Source organism: Oncorhynchus nerka, linkage group LG15 (assembly GCF_034236695.1).
Source record: "Oncorhynchus nerka isolate Pitt River linkage group LG15, Oner_Uvic_2.0, whole genome shotgun sequence".
NCBI classification, from domain to species: Eukaryota; Metazoa; Chordata; class Actinopteri; order Salmoniformes; family Salmonidae; genus Oncorhynchus; species Oncorhynchus nerka.
The window spans coordinates 40,057,304-40,079,780 of NC_088410.1; the positions used below are offsets into that span (position 1 = coordinate 40,057,304).

At 41.7% G+C, this 22,477-nt stretch overlaps 2 protein-coding genes and 1 long non-coding RNA gene across 8 annotated transcripts in view; 1 reads left to right on the forward strand and 2 right to left on the reverse strand.

Annotated features, from left to right (window-relative positions):
• LOC115142646 (signal-induced proliferation-associated 1-like protein 2) overlaps positions 1–14,328 on the reverse strand; it is a 99,538-nt gene extending 85,210 nt beyond the window's left edge. For 3 of the 4 annotated variants that reach the window (XM_065001581.1, XM_065001580.1, XM_065001578.1), the window contains exon 1: positions 14,127–14,328. The gene's annotated coding sequence lies outside the window, so the exon portion shown is untranslated. The remainder of the gene's footprint in view (positions 1–14,126) is intronic. The other variant, XM_065001579.1, reaches the window with a different exon arrangement.
• LOC135560191 (uncharacterized) lies at positions 12,966–16,087 on the forward strand. The gene is made up of 2 exons (XR_010458758.1): positions 12,966–13,605; positions 15,928–16,087. It is a non-coding gene; the product is annotated as an uncharacterized LOC135560191 (long non-coding RNA).
• LOC115142644 (uncharacterized) overlaps positions 14,797–22,477 on the reverse strand; it is a 34,065-nt gene continuing 26,384 nt past the window's right edge. For all 3 annotated transcript variants that reach the window (XM_029682252.2, XM_029682251.2, XM_029682253.2), the window contains 2 exons: positions 20,071–21,750; positions 14,797–16,568 (listed from right to left, as the gene is read on the reverse strand). In XM_029682252.2, coding sequence (XP_029538112.1) covers positions 20,095–21,750 — 1,656 coding nt within the window. In that variant the 3' untranslated portion in view covers positions 14,797–16,568; positions 20,071–20,094. The remainder of the gene's footprint in view (positions 16,569–20,070; positions 21,751–22,477) is intronic.

A 22,477-nucleotide genomic window follows, 5' to 3' on the forward strand; every position in this document is an offset into this window, starting at 1 on the left:
GGTCCAGATTTTCAAGCCCAGCTGATTTGTACGGGTCCAGGTTTTGCAGCTCTTTCAGAACATCTGCTATCTGAATTTGGGTAAAGGAGAACCTGGAGAGGCTTGGGCAAATAGCTGCGAGGGAAGGGGGGGCGGAGCTGTTGGCCGAGGTTGGAGTAGCCAGGCGGAAGGCATGGCCAGCCGTTGAGAAATGCTTGTTGAAGTTTTCGATAATCATGGATTTATCGGTGGTGACCGTGTTACCTAGCCTCAGTGCAGTGGGCAGGTGGGAGGAGGTGCTCTTGTTCTCCATGGACTTCACAGTGTCCCAGAACTTTTTGGAGTTGGAGCTACAGGATGCAAATTTCTGCCTGAAGAAGCTGGCCTTAGCTTTCCTGACTGACTGCGTGTATTGGTTCCTGACTTCCCTGAACAGTTGCTTATCGTGGGGACTATTCGATGCTATTGCAGTCCGCCACAGGATGTTTTTGTGCTGATCGAGGGCAGTCAGGTCTGGAGTGAACCAAGGGCTATATCTGTTCTTAGTTCTGCATTTTTTGAACGGAGCTTGCTTATCTAAAATGGTGAGGAAGTTACTTTTAAAGAATGACCAGGCATCCTCAACTGACGGGATGAGGTCAATGTCCTTCCAGGATACCCGGGCCAGGTCGATTAGAAAGGCCTGCTCACAGAAGTGTTTTAGGGAGTGTTTGACAGTGATGAGGGGTGGTCGTTTGACTGCGGCTCTGTAGCGGATACAGGCAATGAGGCAGTGATCGCTGAGATCCTGGTTGAAGACAGCGGAGGTGTATTTGGAGGGCCAGTTGGTCAGGATGATGTCTATGAGGGTGCCCTTGTTTACAGATTTAGGGTTGTACCTGGTGGGTTCCTTGATGATTTGTGTGAGATTGAGGGCATCTAGCTTAGATTGTAGGACTGCCGGGGTGTTAAGCATATCCCAGTTTAGGTCACCTAACAGAACAAACTCTGAAGCTAGATGGGGGGCGATCAATTCACAAATGGTGTCCAGGGCACAGCTGGGAGCTGAGGGGGGGTCGGTAGCAGGCGGCAACAGTGAGAGACTTATTTCTGGAGAGAGTAATTTTCAAAATTAGTAGTTCGAACTGTTTGGGTATGGACCTGGAAAGTATGACATTACTTTGCAGGCTCTCTCTGCAGTAGACTGCAGGGTTAGCAGAGTGTGCTAAAGCAGTGAGTAAAACAAACCTAGGGAGGAGGCTTCTGATGTTGACATGCATGAAACCAAGGCTTTTTCGATCACAGAAGTCAACAAATGAGGGTGCCTGGGGACAAGCAGGTCCTGGGTTTACCTCCACATCACCCGCAGAACAGAGGAGGAGTAGAATGGGCGGCTAAAGGCTATCAAAACTGGTCGCCTAGAGCGATGGGGACACTGAATAAAAGGAGCAGATTTCTGGGCATGGTAGAATATATTCAGGGCATAATGCGCAGACAGGGGTATGGTGGGGTGCGGGTACAGCGGAGGTAAGCCCAGGCTCTGGCTGATGATGAGAGAGGTTGTATCACTGGACATGCTGGTTGTAATGGGTGAGGTCACCGCATGTGTGGGAGGTGGGACAAAGGAGGTATCAGGGGTATGAAGAGTGGAACTAGGGGCTCCATTGTAAACTAAAACAATGATAACTAACCTGAACAACAGTATACAAGGCATATTGACATTTGAGAGAGACATACAGCGACGCATACAGTAATCACAGGTGTTGAATTGGGAGAGCTAGCTAAAACAGTAGGTGAGACAACAACAGCTAATCAGCTAGCACAACAACAGCAGGTAAAATGGCGTTGACTAGGCAGGGAGGGTCGGATTAACTACACACAGAGCCTGAGTGCGGCTGGGGCCGACAGATAAAACATAAACAAGCAGAATGGAGTACCGTGATTAATGGACAGTCCAGCATGCATCAGCTATGTAGCCTAGTGATCAGTGTCCAGGGGGCAGCGGTGGATGGGGCAGGGAAGCTAGACTGGCGAGTATTATCCAGGTTAAAAAAACTGGCTGGCTGTGCAGAAGGTAAAAGGTAAAAGCCGCTAGCAGTGGCTAACAATGACTAAATAGCTTAGTTAGCTGGTTAGCTTCTGGAGGTTCTTGAGTGTGTTCTAAAAATTAAAAATAATAGCGATTCCGGTTAGGAAAGAGAGGGGAAAAGAGCACATGAGGCTTTTGGGAAATGCTGGACTTGTTATATACAGCAGAATAGTTCAAGGCAGTGACGACTACAACAATAAAATATTTTTCTGGTGTTACATTACTAGTTCAAATGCCTGTGTGTGTTGTGGAGCCGTTTGCTCTACTCTGAAAGTGCACAATGAGTGCTGAGTAAGGGAGGATTAGTCAGCCCTACAAATCCCTGCTCCCACACACACACCATATATAAACTAGACACCAAAACACAACAGTCTAGTCTAGTAACACAAACACCCACCCAACACACGATTTTTCAATTACGGCAAACTCGCACATTATGACCCAGTCATCCAACAACACATGGACCATGCAGATGAGAGCCAAGATTTTCAGACATTTATGCTAGATGTCTATATCACACATGAATAGACTAGCCCCATAGATAGCCTTTAACACACACGAAAACCCTGGCCCCATGAACGATATCAGAAGAGCATTTCTGCCCATTATGGTGGGAATTTGAACAGTGCTACCACAGTGGATCTTTCTGCGATTTGACCTATGGCCTTTGAGTGTTCATGGCCTTGTTGGCCAAAAATGACCATTGAATAATCACGTATGAAGACACCATCATCCTAAATAAATAAAGTCATACTATTGGGAATGATTACTATAGCAAACTATGCAAAGGGCATGTTATATGGTGATTCCGGTCGGTCACTACCCATTCTCTGCCGTTGCAACGAACTAAATCTAAACGGCTCTCGGGTCCACGTCGCCGCACCTGATTAGTGACCATAATTCCAATTAACCTCGAAGAGGACTGGGTCGTCTTCCATCTAATGGTTCCCTTTGTCGAACGGGGTACTCCTCACGTGACGGCGCTGGGTAAATCGGTTCGTCGCGAGGGCGATGAGCACAGTTAGCATGTTCACTATATAATTTCCACAGTTGCCTGAATGGCTTCGAGTTGATGGCCGAAATGGGATATTGATGGGCTTCCTGGTTAGCGGGGTCAACTTAGTGTCAATGTTATCCGGCTGGATGCGTGTGGCAGAATTGAGTGGAATGCCAGCAACAAGAGAAAAACAGTTTTTTTTGGTATGTGAAGCTGTTATACTAAGGCAATACGTAATCCATGAATTATGAATTCAATCCATAACAAAGCCTATGTGAAATCAAATCTCTTGCTGAGTAAGACACGGAGTAGTACTTTTAAAAGATTTAGCTTCTCTGAGTGAAGCATATGGTGGAAGCGCTTGACTGATTTAAAAAAAAACATATCTTCCTCCTGTGTCTGGTGAGGCCTAGAGTGCTGAGGACCCTCTACAAACACATCCGAAAGGTAGCAGAGCAGCTGCTCCCAAAAGTGAAGAAGATTTAGAAGACTTAGTTACGCAATAACATTTCAAAGGGTTGGTACCAAAAAAAAGTGTTATTGTATCCCCAAAGCTTCTTACAAAATCCCTTTTGAGAGCAGTAAACATTGAGTAAACAGTTTAGTGTGGTGGCAGGGATAAACGTTTGGAGATTTGAAAGACATGTGGATCAGAAAAATAACCAAAATACACAGATGGTGTAAACAAAACAGAAGATTTTAAAACCTATAGGGAAACTGTAATTTAAAAAAGCATGACAACAAAAAGAGTACTCGATACCAATCCAAAGCCACTAGGAGTAGTTCACACTGTTGGTAAACAACTACATTACGAAACATCGGTCATGAGGTCTCATGACTCTAGCTGGTTGGTAGTAGGGCTGGTGATATGGCCTAAAAATCATATTTAGATTATTTTCCAAATTTATGGGCGACTTATGATATCCATCTCAATTTCTGTAACGTTTTCTCTAAATAAGCTGTTGGAAAATTAAAGGTCAATGCACTGGATGTAATATTATACCTAGCTAAATATAAGCATTCCACAATCATAACACCCACAAATAGTTTCATTATTAACCTGCTTTTTTTGCAACAATCACTGATCGGGCTTTCAAGTAAGTCTATAAAAATTAGATTTTTGGTTACAAATTTAACCAGAACCATGCACATCCACTAATAATGACCAACTTGTAGCAGGCGTTGTAGAACACAGGTCTCATACACAAGCCCTCAAGCACAAGGACACGTGCTTGTGAGTAGACAGCTCATCTTTATACAAGTCTAGACAACATGGATCTATTTGCTTGCTAACATGGTAGAACTGTTATGAATAGACCCTCCTGTCCATCTCCAACTGTTTGAACAACATAGCCTGTTCACTTTAAGATATTGAAATCAAGTGGCCTACCTGGATAAAAAGATCCTTATTTCTCAGAACGAGTTGCCAATTCCTTACATAAATGTGTATTTTTATGCTAATTTATAAAAACAGACTAGACAGCTAGCACATAAGTTTGTTGATAAACCTCAGAAGCAAGTAGCGAGTTGAAACTGCTTGTTGTAGGAAAGGAAGAAGTTGCCGTTTGTCTTTGTTGTGAGTGTCGGTGTATAATTCTGTACATCACCCGGCCCTAGTTGGTAGGCATGCATTAGTCTGATAGCCTGAATAAGACGAAATTGTCTGATTCAGATCATTCCTCTAACATGCAAGCCACCACTGTGACAGTAATCAAAACCATTAGGGCAATACACTTGTTTAGCATCCAAAGCCACTCAGGCCTCCAATACATGTGGCCTAAAAGGGAATCAAACCCACACCCACAATCCTCCAACCAACTAAGTCCTTCTTGGTTCCTATAATAGCCGAACCACCAATATGGTGTCATTTTTTTCTACCTTTTGAATTTGTCTGCCAAAAATGTTCAAAGACTGAATTTGTGTTTGCTAGTACTCGCCCTTTAAAGCTACCGGCGACAAACAACTTCCTGCCAATATCAGCACGCCACATCATTTCCCTCAGCCAGCTCTGCTCGCCAGCACTTGATGAGATGACTTCCCATCCCAATTCATAAACGATATCAGTGGAGATAGAGGAGTCAAGTGGACCAGGAATGTCAAAGCAGATCCCAGAGGGCTTCCTATTGAGATGGTACTTTCGCCTCAATGAGGGGAAGGAATGCAGGGAGGGAAGGCCGGTAATCTTCTTTTTATCTCCTGTTCAAGGCTGGGGCCAGTAAGCCCCTTCTGCTCTGGGCCGGAGAAAACACAACACATTCCCCCAGGTTGTCTCGCCTCAGAGGAGCTGCAGTTAACCGTAGCATGGCCAGAGGTTATCACAAGCTTGACTTCTGGGTCAATGACATGGCAGACTTTACTTTTCTGACTTTATATGAAAATAACTGGTAAGGCGGGCGTAGTTTTATTTTATCTGAGATTGAAAAATATGACTATAAAGAACATTTTTATTTCCTTTTCATCTTTTACAAATATTTAATTTGGAAGACAGCTATACAGGTGCAAGCCCTTCTAAAGACTTAGTAAGTTAGCGACACTTCAGGGCAGTGACTGGTCATTTACAGGACTTTTACTTTTGACATGCAAGTCCTCAGAGAATCGGAGGATTCCCGGGGTTATACAAGGGTTATGTGAGTGACCTATCATAGTTCGTCGTCAGCAACCTATAGGGATTATGTGAATACATCGCTCTGGGAGCAAAACAAACAGAAAAAGGCTTTATTGCAGCCTTATGATTTTTTATTTATTTTAACCTTTAATTAACTAGGAAAATCATTGATTGAATTTAAAACTATAATTGACAGACGTGGGTCAGCCACGTTGAGGGCACTTGCACCTTGACCCCCAAAATCATGAGTCCATCTGCCACCCCATGAAATTGGTTGCTGTCTACAAATGAGTCTATACCATAACCCACCCAGTGTCATTATCCCAAAAATCATTCTAATGATAGTGTATTCCAGAAAAAGAATATTGTTGCACTATTATTTATCACCATCCACTGTAAATTACAAAGAATAACAATAATTCCCTATTAAAGCAGTCAGAGCAAACAACTCTTCCTTTACAGCACAAGAGAAAGGTTAAGGAGGATTACATAAATTAATTTAGGATATACGGCTCATCATCCACCCACACAAACAAACCCACAAAGAAAAATAGAAATGTCATGGGAAATCACATCAGTATATGGAGGGAATTGTAGGCCACAAACAACATCATTTGTACTCTATTGTCATCGCGGGGACATTTAGTCTACATCCTCATTAATTCTTAGACAAATGGCTCGAAAGTTATTGTCTCCCCTGGCAATGAAAAATGGAAATACTAAATGGTTCCCATGCCGTTGCTGAAATAACACAAACTGTGGGATTCTCATTTGGAGTTGATAGCTCTGAGGGACTAAATGTAATAAAATACGATTAGTAAATCGAGCAAAAAAATATGATGCAAAGCATAGAAATGGAGAGTAATGTTCCCCAAGGGCTAATGTATGCATTAATACAACAACAGTCACTTGTCATTCACTAATAATTGCAGAACCATTGTCACTGACACTGTCATCTGAAAAAAGCCTTGCCCAATCCTCAACTCAAGTGTTAAAGAGAAAGACACAAGAAACTTGTCAGCACAGCTGTCAAGATCCAATAGATAACTTAAAACGAGAAGGTGACCAAATATGCTAACCTTTTTGATTTGACCAGTTAAGACAAGCCCCAGATGCTCGTCTCTGTAGACACCCACTCTACTGCTTCGTAGCTCATCGCTACTCAATGGTTACGAAGGCCTCCAAGTGCCATAACGCTAAATAAACCCACTGTCTGTCAATTGCTTTTCTATAGCATACACATCCATGACAACTACTGGTGTTGCTTCACCAACCTTTTGGCAGGTGTTTCTACAATAGTCTGCTCTTCCTTTTCATAGACCTATCAAGCTCGATTCGTTGTTTTGTGGTTCCCCAGTGGACACCAACCGAGGAAGTGCCTGTCAATTAGAGGTTTATTAAGAGGTGAAATTCTTCACATTTTCACCCGGAGGCGTTTGCTGACATCCTGAAAACACCTTCAACCGTGGGTAAATTAGAGGTGGCTGTCTACTTTAAACACAGTTGGTTTTGAGCAACGTTGCACTTGTCTTTGTTAGTAGTCTGATGTAAAGTTCAAAATGTCTTAAGATCTTAAAAATTACCAATACTGAGCACTCTGGAAACAAAGGGTGTACTTAGCAACTGTATCAGCCCTGGCCTATTATTACTACCAACTCAAAGATTTCAATAATCATACATTCAGCCAAATTAAAATGTTACGAAAATAAACTCTCAGCACATCAGTCAAAAATACCCTTTGCACAAACCAATGAAACAAATACATTTACAATTATGTGACAATTATACTCAATTATACTTGTCAGCAAAAAAACTAAACACACAGCATCCATTTGTCACATTTAATTTGCAACGCATCCAGTAGGTACTGCAGTTGGAGGTTGATTAAAAGCTTCCCCGGCCAAAGCACACAAGCATTCAGGCACACTTGAGTGGTCCACATTCATAGACATCCACAGCCATTTTCAAATATTAAACATGGTGTCAACAGATTTTTTTTCACCCAGAAAAGGAAGGAACGTGTGGATGACTTATGAATGGAGATGGGCTATCTATTCTATTGGTGGTGATAATGCTTGGTCGTCAGTTTTTAAACCGTCTTTAATAGAAACAAACGTGTCTCTGAGGAGAAGTCGAAATGCATTGCAGTGTGGGCTATGGTGTCAGGTGTCGAGGCAGATGGCTGCATGTTTGGGAAAGGCCTTGCCAGCAGCTTGATCCACTCCCTTGGGAGTCTGTGGTGCTGGCTAGAGAGAATTTCAGATGATAGCGTAGAGGCTCCAAACTGTTACAGAGACTGGGAATGGGGTTACCACACAAGAGTAGGCTAAATGTTATCCTTCCTTACAGAAGTATATTAGAATAGCAGTAGTGTTGATTCAAGTCATTGTTATTTCTACAAGGAAACACGGAGCCATAGCTATGAAGAAATGCTGACATATTACACACCATAAATTATGTTTGCATTCTTCGAAACACTAAAAGTAGAAAGTTCATCAAAAAGGTTGCCTCAGTGTTTAAATATTTAATTGTTTTAACTCCTTCACTTAAATTAAGCCAATCCACTTAATTGAACTTAAACCTTGACCGTGGTCTGTGACCTATGTCACCTGACCAGTTTATGGAGCCAGCCCAGACACCACGCAGGCCCACAGTCGCCGCATAGTAATTACAGCTGATAATAGATGAAACACACAAACAAGATGAGCGACTAAAGCTGTCTGCACTGGTAAACCTGTTAATCCCATGTTTCACCCTGCCAGGGCTATGGCCCCTGTGACTGACTAGCTGGGCTGGCAAAGCAGGGTGCTAAGACCAGGTGATTCACGTTTGAATGTCACCGCGAGCAGTAGAGCAGAAGTGAGATGCCTTTCCCCGAGCTGGCGTCACCTCTTTAGGGCTCTCTGCTGCGATCATGGGGAAGGAGATGTTTCTTCATTGACCTGCAACTTAACTCTCGGTGGAGTTTACAGAGGAGTGGCGCCTGCCTGGCTACAGTCTCCTTTCTCCTGTGGTATGGAGAATTGGGGAATGAAGGGAGGTGATTGTGGAGGCAGCTCCTCCCTCCAGCTCCATGGTGAAATCAAATCATTAAAGATCCCAGGGTGGCCCAGATGCATAAGGACGTCAACGGGGGTTCCAGCAGACACTTCCGGACTCCATGCAGGGGACATCAAGAAAAGGCCTGGCTACCGCTGTCCTTCGCACAGATGGTCCCGGCTCGCTAATCCCAGTCTGCGTCCATGCATTCCCTTGTTACCCGATACCGGGTCATAACAGAGCTGATAAAGGCCGTTTTAAAATGCTTTTACCCAGTTCTAAAACCCCTTGTCTGTAACACTATCATGCAGCCTTTCTAGTCATGCACATTGAAATAGGTCTACAAGCTGGCCTGCACTCAGGTTACACATGTGGATGATTCGATGTGCAGACTAACCTATCGCCAGTGGCCATTTTCCTGTTCTGCACCAGACAGGATTTTTGTATAGAGAAAGAAAAGTGTGCGGCACAAAGTTGCAGACACCTGGTTAGGAATTAAAATATGTGCAGTACACTACTGGGCAGGGTAAGTAAAGGGTCAAGTGAAGGACAATAGGATAACTTGTTTACTCTACAGGAGTATGGCACTTAGTCCTTCCTCTCTTGACCTTGTTTGGAGGAACACAAAACACATCCGGATTGATTCTCTCTCACTCAATTATCTATAATCATGCAAACTATGCACATGATCTTCCCTACCATGTAGGATGCTGGTGATGAGATCACACTCCAATTATTTAACCTCCCCGGGGGAACCAAAGAGACAGGAGTACAAAGAGGTGGGGAATATGGAGATAACTAGAGAAACTCGACTCGCAAACAACAGATCCAGCTAACATTACACTCCAATGCCCTACAGTAAGAAGTACTCTGGGTTTTCAAACATCAAGAGTGGGGAGAAGGAAAGGGGGAATGCAGATAGGGATTTGTGGATTACTTTCATCTACAGTGAACACCTTGCAGAGGGAACGACTTTCCCTGGCCTGCTTAAGGGTACCTTAATGCATACATAAAATACACTGAATACACTGCTCTGGAGTGTGGACTGCATCTATAAACGGGCTTGGCTCGTCTCAGCTGTCCAGCATTCCAGGAAAAGGATTAGAAAACTGAGTGGAAACAAAAGCTATGCTTTTTAATTAGCTGCCGCCAGTAAAGAAACTTGGAGTCCCATTGAGCGGGCTTGAGTGCTGACAGGCACTTTTGAAAATTCGGATAAAAGGAGCTAATCTGGCCAAACAAATCACCCTTAAGCTTGTCTTCTCAGGCGCTCGGCAATACAAATGCTATTGATTTTAGCCATATGAGGAAGGTATGCAGGCTAGTATTGGTAGCCAGTTATGAGCATTTTAGGCATGTTCATGGGTGGATGGATTTTGGGAGCCAAAGGACCACAGCACTTCCCTTGTTGCCATAGCCATTTTTTGTAGGGATCCTCATAGGTTTTCCAAAATATTAAGTCCCCAAAACAAAAAGGGATCTTGACTTGACCAAGCATACGGAGATGATTTTGCATTGTGAACTCGGTTTGAATGATAAACTAGGCTACTGTATTCTTGGCTGCCTCTTGAACTACCAAGGTCTATCCTGGAGAAACCTACACTCCTTTTTCAAAGTTGAGCATTTCTGTCAGATTCGTTTTTCTCATGACCGATAAACCGCTTCACAAGTCACTGTGTTTGACATCTCAAACACGCAACACATCAGCGAGCTATATGCAGCTGTACTTAGCCGGCGTTTCTCCAAAAGTCTGAAATCAAAAGTACCGCATTGTAGGCTGACGAAGACAACAGCTGTCAAGGTTAGCACACTAGGTAGAAGAAACAGACATGGCTTCAATATAACCCAAACCCTTACACAGGTACCAGCTAGAACAGTTGACAAATTGTCCTCATGTACACTTGTGTGTATGAGACTTATTTTGATAGCATAAGTGATGATATCACTATGTTATCATTGTTAAGCGATCAAAACACAATTGTTAGCAACAGCCTACATACTTAGGACAGTTTCATTAGAAACTATACAAAATGGTGTGTAGAACAAACTTAGCCAATTTGAGAAGTTATACTCAGTGGTGTAGTGGAGGGTATACGCAAGTAACCATTTATTTTTCAGTGGTCATTGCCTATATTCACTTCTTAATTAATGCCCAGGATACATATCATGCCCAGGATGGATACCATCAGAGACGGAAACATCCATTTGAAATGTAGAAAGGGATCTAGCAATGCTAATGACAGGCCTAAACGTCCTCAGGTAGATGGAAAGGCTTTCCCAAAAACCTTCTCAATTAAACATTACCTAGCAACAATGTAGCCTATGCCTAACTTGCAAATATTATCATGATTATTATAATCAATCCAGTAGCCATTTGTTTTGCAAACTCCATCTCATGTGCTACAGAAACACCACTAACCAGTGTTAGGTACCAGAGCCCTTGAAATAAAGGGTAACTACATGCAAAAATAAGAAATGTCTTAGATTTGTCCCAGATCTCAAAAGTTGTCTCCTGATGTGGTTTACGCATTTTTGTGGACTTAGAAAAACAACAACATTCGATCTTCTATTATTTATTTTTTAAGTGTGAGCGAAAACTCGAGAAAAAAACATGGCGCAAATCTGAAACCTGTGAATTTCTGACTCAGTTGACAGACTTATTTACGTGTTTCAATAGTAGGTCTACTATTAGCAGGCCCAAGATGTACTCTTAAGAAGCCTAATGTTTCCGTTACTCCTAAAGGTCAAAGGACCTCATGTTATTTTCAGAGTTAGACTGGCTCTGGCTGCCAAAACAGCCAAATGCACCATCTAATTGCAATACGGTCCTAGAAACAGAAACCGCTTTACTTTCATATCACAACAAAATAATTTCACAAACTCAAAATACACAGTGTTTTAACCAGCTTTATCACAGTTGTAGCTAATGTGACGTTTCTAGCAGCCTTCTTCTGTTACACACAGGTGTTCGGAGCATGTTAGATCGCTAAATAGCACAGTGGTCCCTCTGTCGCAAGTATATCTTCTGTAAACACTTGCTGTAACACGGCGATATGGCCTTGTGGGAACACTAACCCTATAAAAGGTGCGTATCAATTGAACATTTCTCGCTGATATGAAAGATAAGGTCGTTATACTTCCAAAACTGTACCACAAGCAATGCATGTTAAGCAGCACCCACCCGAAGCACGCGCTCCAGCAGGTATATCTCACTGTTCCTACTTTGGCTGCCTTTCCTTCCAGATCTCTGCTGTCAATGACTGGAACGAACTTGGGAAACAAACAAAAAAATCTTTAAAAATTTTTTTAAATTAAATTTTAAAAAAATCACTGAAGCTGGAGACTCGTATACCCTTCACTAACTTTAAGCACCAGCTGTCAGAGCAGCTCACAGCACATGTGCATAGCCCATCTGTAAATAGCCCATCCAACTACCTCATCCCCCATACTGTTATTTATTTAGCTCATTTGCACCCCAGTATCTCTACTTGCACACTCATCTTCTGCACATCTATCACTCCAGTGTTTAATTGCTATATTGTAATTATTTCGCCATTATGGCCTACTTATTGCTTCACCCCCCTTATCCTACCTCATTTGCACACACTTTGTATAGAACTTTCAATTGTATTATTTACTGCATGTTTGTTTATTCCATGTGTAACCCTGTGTTGTTGTTTGTGTCACACTGCTTTGCTTTATCTTGGCCAGGTCACAGTTGTAAATGAGAACTTGTTCTCAACTGGCCTACCTGGTTAAATAAAGGTGAAATAATAAAAAATATTAAACGTTCAGAACGAGTGTCGGGGCTCATAACAAAACTCCCCCGTGTACAGATGACGCCTTCATCCAATGACTTATGTGAAATGTAAAGGAAAGGAATCATGATCAAGGGCTAACTATCAAGGCTTTCGCATGCTTCAGTTCAGATGGCACCTAGACAAACGAGTGTGCTCGCATATTCCCTTAAAAGACTTTCGCTTAAAACAAGATTAAAGCAGGAAATGTACTGTTTGTCCATCTTGAGGCGCCATAGCCAGTAGCCATACACTTCCTCAAATCGTCAGAATGAATCTTAGATAACTCAAGAAATCTGTCATTGAGTTTGACTTTTTAGCTGAGGAGATCTTAACCTCGCAATTTGAAATACAACAAAGTTTTTTGGTGCAGTATTTCTCAAGCGAAAAAATATGTAGTCTATCCTTGAATGACAATTTTTTTTTTGAGAATCCCTACTGTTGACCAATGACCGACAACAGGGGCGTAGACTTTGGCTACCGAAATTCGGTTTTCCTCAAAAAAAATTGCGCGCACAAACAGCCGAAGAAACCCTTGCTGAAGACCAAAATGTCATTATTTCGGACGGGAAGTATTGCAGACACCTTTAAGCCTTCTGCATGTTTTGGCTAGGCGAACCAAACGAGGGTGCTTGCATACTCCCTTATAAGACCTTCGCTTGAAAAACAAAAAAAAGCTGTATCTTGAAACGCCGTCCCACATACACTTCCTCAAAATAGTCTGAATTAATCTAAGATAACTGAAGAAATTTCATTAATTTAAACGTTTTTTGTCAGGGAGATCGTAGTTGCACAATTTTACATATAAGATGTTTGGTGCAGTATTTTTCAATGACATTTTTCTGCATAAATCCATTAGTCCTTGAATTACAAACAATTCATTGAAGAATCCCTACTTTCGACCAATCACTAATGAAGGGGCGTTTTCTTCGGCTACCGATTTCGGCTTCCCTCAAGAAAAGAAATGTGCGCACGAACAGCCGAAAAAAACTCGCGGAAGACAAACTTAACATGTCTTAATATATGCACGAACTGTTCCAGATGGGAAGTATGTGGACGCCTTAAGCCTACATGCACAGCTTGTCCTGACAAAGACCAATTTGTGGATTTATCATTTTAGGTGTGTATGTCACTTTCTCAGAATTCTTCACAAAATTATTAGTGTAATTTTGGCAAAATGTTTGTATACCCACTTCTCCAGGCACCACTGTTTTTACTTCTTCCAACAGAACATGCAGTGAGTTTAGCAAACAATCACAATTGGACTCAAAGGAAATAAGTTATTCGTAGAATCACGAACCGTATCGTATCAATTCTGGCTACAAAATATCAGTCCAGTTTATAATTTATGAACGGTGTTTTGCTTCTAATGAAAAGTTAATGTCATTTGGGCTAGAGAGCCCGCTGTTGAGAGCGAACTCGCAGCACAATAGAATCGAAGACCCTTTTCAGATCTCGCTGTTTTTACCATTCGAACCCAGATTTAGATGGTCAGGCCGACTCATAAAGCAGCATTCGGTTATGATACAATTTGAACAGTTTTCAAATCAATTTATGCCTTAGTTATTCTTAGAAGTTTGGCTACTTTAATCGAATTACTTCTACAACAAAAAAGCAGAACCTCAATGAAAAATATCTTACCTCCGACGAGATCTAGATATCCAATCCCATTTTATCCAAAACGATTAACTTGCAGGCTTAACATCCTAGTTGAAGAATAAACTGTGTTTATCAGTGACTTTATGCAATTGTAACTAGACAAAGCCCCGTCCCCACAATTCATGAACTGTATCAATAGGCCTAGCTGTGTGTCTAATACAACTAGTTTCTGTTGAGTCGCGCTGGCAGAATCGGACGAAGTCCCGCCTCCCCCATGCGGTCATTTGTTTAGGGATAGGCTGACCTACCGTGGCGTTGATGCTCATTTGTTCTCTGAGATGTCAATCATCAATTGTAATTACTGAAACATATTCACAAATAATGCAGAAAGAATGAGCATACAGTAATGAAAGATGAACATAAATAATAGTAGTGACACTATCTTTCCAGTGCTGCTCGACAATGAAATTTTGTAATGGCCTAGATTGTGTCCACATAAAGTAGCCTATATAAATGAAGGCTCTTAAATGGTCCATTACTGGCCCCAACTGGAAGTTTGCAGACCCACGAATTAGACTACAAGTTATCTTGCTTTTTGTAACAGTAATAAAGTGAATATATCTGAGCCTGACCATCTAAAATATATACTCCTAGAACTTCATGATAACCTGAAAAGGGTCTCTCTATTACAACTAATGACAAACTACTTCAATTCAATATGAAGAGGCTGAATTCTTTGCTTTATTTCTCTTCTTTTTTTTACAAAAGTGATTAAAATGATAAGTGATAGTCTACTGTACAGCAGGTTAAAATAGCAGTTTATGTGCCCTGCATGCAATTCATACACTGTTGAAAGAAATAAGGCACCAAGTGGTATTAAAGAGACAGCAAATACATTTTGATAATCTTGTATGGTATTCAATGGGGTAAGTGCATTCAGTTCAGTGTATTGCACTATTTGTGACCCTACATGTCTGATTTCTTCAATACAGTAATGTTATATTGTTTTATGTTGTATCATATACACTCAAGTTGTGTTAACAGCCAGTAACCAATGGAAAGAGTCACAAAGAAGACTATAGTGTTTCAGCCCTCCATTGGCCATTGACATCCATCAATTATTGAGTGGAAATCTGTTTTTGGTATGTGAAGTTAATCGGGTGTCCTGACTCTCTGTGGTCACTAAACATACCATGGCACGTATCATAAGAGTATGGGTGTTAACCTTGATGTCCTGGCTAAATTCCCAATCTGGCCCTCATACCATCATGGCCACCTAATCATCCCCAGCTTCCAATTGGCTCATTCATCCCCCCCTCCACTCCCCTGTAACTATTCCCCAGGTCGTTGCTGTAAATGAGAATGTGTTCAACTTACCTGGTAAAATAAGGGTTAAATAAAACCTTTTTTAAAAGCATTTTTTAAAGGATGATACCTAGTCGAAATCCCAGTTAAGAGTTTAATATGGGGAATTCTAGCCAATTTCCCTTAAAGAACCATTCCCATCAAAGCATTAAAGAACCATCCCCATCAAAGCATTACACAGGAAAAAAAAGACATTAATCATTTTGTACAATGTGGCATCACAATACATTCATGACTCTTTTGGTCTGGTATGGATGTTTTCAGTCTCCTGTAGTGAGATTCTTGCAGACTGCTTGCCAGTGGTGTTAAGTACTTAAATAGTATTTAAGCACTTTTACTTAAGTAGTTTTTTGGGGTATCTGTACTTTACTATTTATATTTTTGCCAACTTTTAATTTGACTACACTAAAGAAAAGAATGTACTTTTTATTCCATACATTTTCCCTGACACCCAAAAGTACTTCTTACATTTTGACAGGAAAATGGTCCAATTCGCACACTTTTCAAGACATCCCTGGTCATCCCTACTGCCTCTGATCTGGCGGACTCACTAAACACAAATGCTTACTTTGTAAATTATGTCTGAGGGTGTGGAGTGTGCCCCCTGCTATCTGTTAAATAAAACATTTATTTTCAAATTGTGCCGTCTGGTTTGCTTATTATTAGGAATTTGAAATGGTTTATACTTTTACTTTTGACATTTAAGTATATTTTAAACCAAATACTTTTGGACTTTTACTCAAGTAATGCTACTGGGTGACTCACTTTTACTTGAGTCATTTTCTATTAAGGTATGACAATTGAGTACTTTTTCCACCTCTGCTGCTTGTACACGATGATCCTCTGTCACTGAGGCAATGTGAAGTAAAAGTCCATCTGGAGTCAAAGTTGGAAAAGGGGGAGAATAAGCTGATCCTAGATCTGTGTCTGTATCTCACAAAGCATCTCAGAGTAGGAGTGCTGATCTAGGATCTGTCCATATAATCTTATTAATTTTGTTCTAAAAGGCAAACTAATCCTAGATCAGCACTCCTATTCTGAGATGCTTTACGTTTAGGGCCACTTTAATCTCTGGCTGGTTGGTCACTGGTCTGTGCGTCAGTGTGGCATGGGCACCACCTAGTGGGAGAAGGAACATCATGAAAATACGTTAAATATTAAAATCGAATTGTTCAAGGCAAAACCGGTTCAATCTATTTCAGACAATGGTTCACTCAGAATGTTCAGGCTATATCTGTGTTAAAACAGACACATACACTACAAGCTTTTCCTAATGCAGTGTCCATGTAGAACTTGATTTAAAATTGAAGTGTTAATCTGAAACCTAAATCATTTTATTTGTTTACTTAGGCTACACTTTGCAGTATGTGTGTGTGTGTATTTTATGAGAATTCTTGATCATCATGAAACCAATTGACTGTCAGCATATGGTCAAAATGATTTTTGATGTACAAATGTATGCATATTTCATGAGAATTAGGATCATGAAACTCAAGAGAAACTGATGTTATTTCTGCTTATCAATGCATGCATCAGACCTACCCAATCCCTAATATTTCTATGTGCTAATGCTTATCAATTTATTTTTTGTTGTTTCTTTGAGTATCCATCCAGATGGTGTTTTGATTCATAATCCATTGCATTTACCCAACTCACACCTCAAACTTGCATACGTGGAAAAGAGCCACCTCAGAAATCAGTTGGTTTGTGTGTAGAAAAATTGATGCAAGAATGTACAGTTGTGGCAAAAAGTTTTGAGAATGACACATTAATTTCCAAAGTTTGCTGCTTCAGTGTCTTTAGATGTTTTTGTCAGATGTTACTATGGAATACTGAAGTATAATTACAAGCATTTCATAAGTGTTAACGGCTTTTATTGACAATTACATGATGTTGATGCAAAGAGTCAATATTTGCAGTGTTGACCCATCTTTTTCAAGAACTCTGCAATCCGCCCTGGCATGCTGTCAATTAACTTCTGGGGCACATCATTTACATTTACATTTAAGTCATTTAGCAGACGCTCTTATCCAGAGCGACTTACAAACTGGTGCATTCACCTTATGACCTCCAGTGGAACAGTAGTGCATCTAAATCTTTTCAGGGGGAGGGGGGGTGAGAGGGGCTGCCATCCTGACATAATCAATGCTTGGAGTTTGTCAGAATTTGTGGGTTTTTGTTTGTCCACCTGCCTCTTGAGGATTGACCACAAATTCTCAATGGGATTAAGGTCTGGGGAGTTTCCTGGCCACAGACCCAAAATATCGATGTTTTGTTCCCCGAGCCACTTAGTTATCACTTTTGCCTTATGGCAAGGTGCTCCATCATGCTGGAAAAGGCATTGTTTGTCACCAAACTGTTCCTAGATGGTTGGGAGAAGTTGCTCTCAGAGGATGTGTTGGTACCATTCTTTATTCATGGCTGTGTTCTGTTTGTGAGTGAGCCCACTCACCTTGGCTGAGAAGCAACCCCACACATGAATGGTCTCAGGATGCTTTACTGTTGGCATGACACAGGACTGATGGTAGCACTCACCTCGTCTTCTCCGTACAAGCTTTTTTCCAGATGCACCAAACAATCGGAAAGGGGATTCATCAGAGAAAATTACTTTACCCCAGTCCTCAGCAGTCCAATCCCTGTACCTTTTGCAGAATATCAGTCTGTCACTGATGTTTTTCCTGGAGAGAAGTGGCTTCTTTGCTGCCCTTCTTGACACCAGGCCATTCTCCAAAAGTCTTCGCCTCACTGTGCAGATGCACTCACACCTGCCTGCTGCCATTCCTGAGCAAGCACTGTACTGGTGGTGCCCCGATCCTGCAGCTGAATCAACTTTAGGAGACGGTCCTAGTGGTTGCTGGACTTTCTTGGGCGCCCTGAAGCCTTCTTCACAACAATTGAACCGCTCTCCTTGAAGTTCTCCATGATCCGATAAATGGTTGATTTAGGTGCAATCTTACTGGCAGCAATAACCTTGCCTGTGATGCCCTTTTTGTGCAAAGCAATGATGACGGCACGTGTTTCCTTGCAGGTAACCATGTTTGACAGAGGAAGAACAATGATTCCAAGCACCACCCTCCTGTTGAAGCTTCCAATCTGTTATTCAAACTCAATCAGCATGACAGAGTGATCTCCAGCCTTGTCCTCGTCAACACTCACACCTGTGTTAACGAGAGAATCACTGACATGATGTCAGCTGGTCCTTTTGTGGCAGGGCTGAAATGCAGTGGAAATGTTTTTTGGGGGATTCAGTTCATTTGCATGGCAAAGAGGGACTTTGCAATTAATCTGATCACTCTTCATAACATTCTGGATTATATGCAAATTGCCATCATACAAACTGAGGCAGCAGACTTTATGAAAATTAATATTTGTGTCATTCTCAACGTTTGGCAACGACTGTATATTACACAGAGGCATTTTGTGTGTGTATGTGTGTGTTTAAAGTGCAGATACACTACCATTCAAAAGATCAGAAATACAGTGTAGACATTGTTAATGTTGTAAATGACTGTTGTAGCTGGGAACAGCTGATTATTTTATGAAATATCCACATAGGCATACAGAGGCCCATTATCAGCAACCATCACTCCTGTGTTCCAATGGCACGTTGTGTTATCTAATCTAAGTTTATCATTTAAAAAGGCTAATTGATCATTAGAAAACCCCTTTGTTCTGATTAAAGAAGCAATAAAATAATAACCGCAAAACACCAGTCTCAACGTTAACAGTGAAGAGGCGACTCCGGGATGCTGGCCTTCTAGGCAGAGTTCCTCTATCCAGTGTCTGTGTTCTGTTGCACATTTGAATCTTTTCTCTTTATTGGCCAGTCTGAGATATTGCTTTTTCTTTGCAACCCTGCCTAGAAGTCCAGCATCCCGGAGTTGGCTCTTCACTGTTGACGTTGAGAGTGGTGTTTTGCGGGTACTATTTAATGAAGCTTCCAGTTGAGGACTTGTGAGGCATCCTGTTTCTCAAACTAGATACACTAATGTACTTGTCCTCCTTCTCAGTTGTGCACCAGGGCCTCCCACTCCTCTTTCTATTCTGGTTAGAGCCAGTTTGCGCTTTTCTGTAAAGGGAGTAGTACACAGCTTTGTACAAGATCTTCAGTTTCTTGGCAATTTCTTGCATGGAATAGCCTTTATTTCTCAGAACAAGAATAGACTGACGAGTTTCAGAAGAAAGTTCTTTGTTTCTGGCCATTTTGAGCCTGTAATCGAATCCACAAATGCTGATGCTCCAGATACTCAACTAGTCTAAAGAAGGCTAGTTTTATTGCTTCTTTAATCAGAAACAACAGTTTTCAGCTGTGCTAACATAATTGCAAAAGGGTTTTCTAATAATTACCTTTTCAAATTATAAACTTGGATTAGCTAACACAATGTGCCATTGGAACACAGTTGCTGATAATGGGCCTCTGTACTCCTACGTAGATATTCCATTTAAAAAATCAGCTGTTTCCAGCAACAATAGTCATTTACAACATGAACCATGTCTACACTGTATTTCTGATCAATTTGATGTTATTTTACTGGACAAAAAATGTGCTTTTCTTTCAAAAACAAGGACATTTCTAATTGACCCCAAACTATAAGATGGGTACTTTTGTTGATCTACGTACCTCAGATTTTTGGACCACAGTAATTCAAGGTGCTCTTTCCTGGGCTGTGCAATTCCAAATATCCTCCAGCTCCTCTTCCTCTTCCTCAAACTGCCAATGATCAGGATGAATATGATCTGGTTCTCTTTTGGGTGAAGTTTCTTTTTCCAATACCATCATAGGTGCGGGACTGTCGGAGCATACGCAACAGTTGTCCTCAGAGCACACAATGACTCGTCCAGACCTGCGCACACCCATCCATGTGGAGTCTTCAGACACAGTAGACAAGCCCTTGATCTCTACAACTCGAAGGTCACTTTGGAAAGCGAATTGCCTCTTTGCAGAAGGGAAGTATATGTGGTTATTGAGGTCTTGAATCTTAGTGTGAACACTTAAACAGTTGTGGTTCTGTGATGGTTCAGTGCGGGCGTGGTCATGCATCATCGAGCTGCTGCAGTTTGGTTCAGTGCGTTGCTTGTTAGAGTCCAAAATAGCTACTGGAATGGAAATCTCGACCTTATCCTCATGGTGGATGCCAACAGTGCTGGAGAAAATGTTCTCATGTCCAGCAGCAAGGGCAGGACTCCTTGTGGCGCTTCTTAGGTCGTGATAGATGTTGTCTTTCTCAGGTAGAGAGAGACACTGAACCAAAAGAGAAACAGACTCTGAGCTGACCTTCTGCGAGTCCTGCCTAGCTGCTTCGCAGCTCTTTTCTTCTTTTGGACTGAGGGCAAAAGTATGTCCAATCACTTTGTGAGTCTGACTGAGTGTATTTGAGTCTGCCAATTTGTATAGATTCAAAGGTGAACCATTTTGAACAGCATAGTCCCCTGTTTCACATATACTTTCCTCCCCTGGACTGAGGGTGAAATTCTGCCCAATCACTTTCTGAGTTAGACTGAGTGTATTTGAGCCTGACGGTCTATAGTCCCCATCAGCTTCAAGATGCCTTTCCTTCTCTGGACTGAGGGCAAAAGTCTGTCCAATTACTTTGGACGATACGTGAGTCTGACCGAGTGTGTTTGAGCCTGATGGTCTGTACAGATTCAAAGGTGGACTGGCATGGTCCCCATTGGCTTCAAAAGGCACTTTCTCATTTGTGAGGTCTTTTGCACTTATCTGTGAGATTTTCCCCCAATCCTTGGGCAGGTCAAAACTCAACATCGACCCAAGATGGATAATGCCATAGTGGCTCTTGTCTTGCCTAATGGTCATCTCACTGGGCCCATGCAAGAAATGCCCCTGGATGGTAGGAATGCTTGACGTGCCTGAAGAGTTGCCATCCATGACACTCACCACAGAATTATTTTTGATATACAGTTGGAGTTCTGTATTACCTGGACTCCCTTGTGTGGCATGACATTCCTTCTTATCCTCCAGTGGCCAGGTGTATGCCCTGTGTTTGACATTGGTGGGCGCGGTAGTAACCCCCTCTGGCTTGGGCATTGCGACAATTCCAGTCACAGTGTGTCTGTGTGTCATTTTCTTCCTCCTCTTCATCGGTCCCTTCAGGTTTAAGGTAGAGGTGGAACTGGTTCTGCGTAAGGTGGGGAGCAAGACAGTCCTGACTTGGGGAATGAAATTAGCGTTGATTGAGCTTGTGGAAAAGGTGGTTGACACGTGGCTCGTGTCAGTAATATGAGACGATGCCACGTCTTCAAAAACAGGACTTCCATCTGTGACTTGCAGATAGGTGCTCACCTGAAAAAGATTAAGATAATTAGATGTATTAAAATACAAAACTCTGCAAAAGGTGACTTTCATGTTCCTTGAAATGAAATGCTTATGCAACCATGATCAAAGACATCTTAGATTCATTTATGGAGAACCAATTTCTGATACTCGTGCACACTTTATGAAATATGTAGTTGATTCTGTATAAAAATACTGTACGTTATTTTAAGACATCACTCCAGCTGCACGCCTTCAAAATTGGATCTTACATTCCGCAAACCTTATGAAAATCACATGGAGATGAGGTGGTCTCATACCCAGCTGCAGTGGCAATGGCTTGACCATGACTAATCCACTGAGTGTGAGCCAAGTTGATTAACTACCACTTCTGGAATGGGGGACAGAAATCTTACACCACATTCCTTGACTAATAGCTGCTCTAAGCCATTAGGATCAGCTCTCACTATCCCAGTCCCAATCTAAAGCTTTTAAAGATAAACACAATAGAAATGTGCCTGAACGTCCTGAGGTTCTACAAGATGTTTTGTATTATTAGCTGTGAGGATAGGTTTGTCGGCCTTGAAATACACTGCATGGCAGTGTACAAAAGTATGTGGACACCTGCTCGTCAAACATCTCATTCAAGATCATGGGCATTAATATGGAGTTGGTCCCCACCTTTGCTGCTATAACAGCCTCCACTCTTCTGGGAAGGCTTTCCACTAGATATTGGAACATTGCTGCTGGGACCATT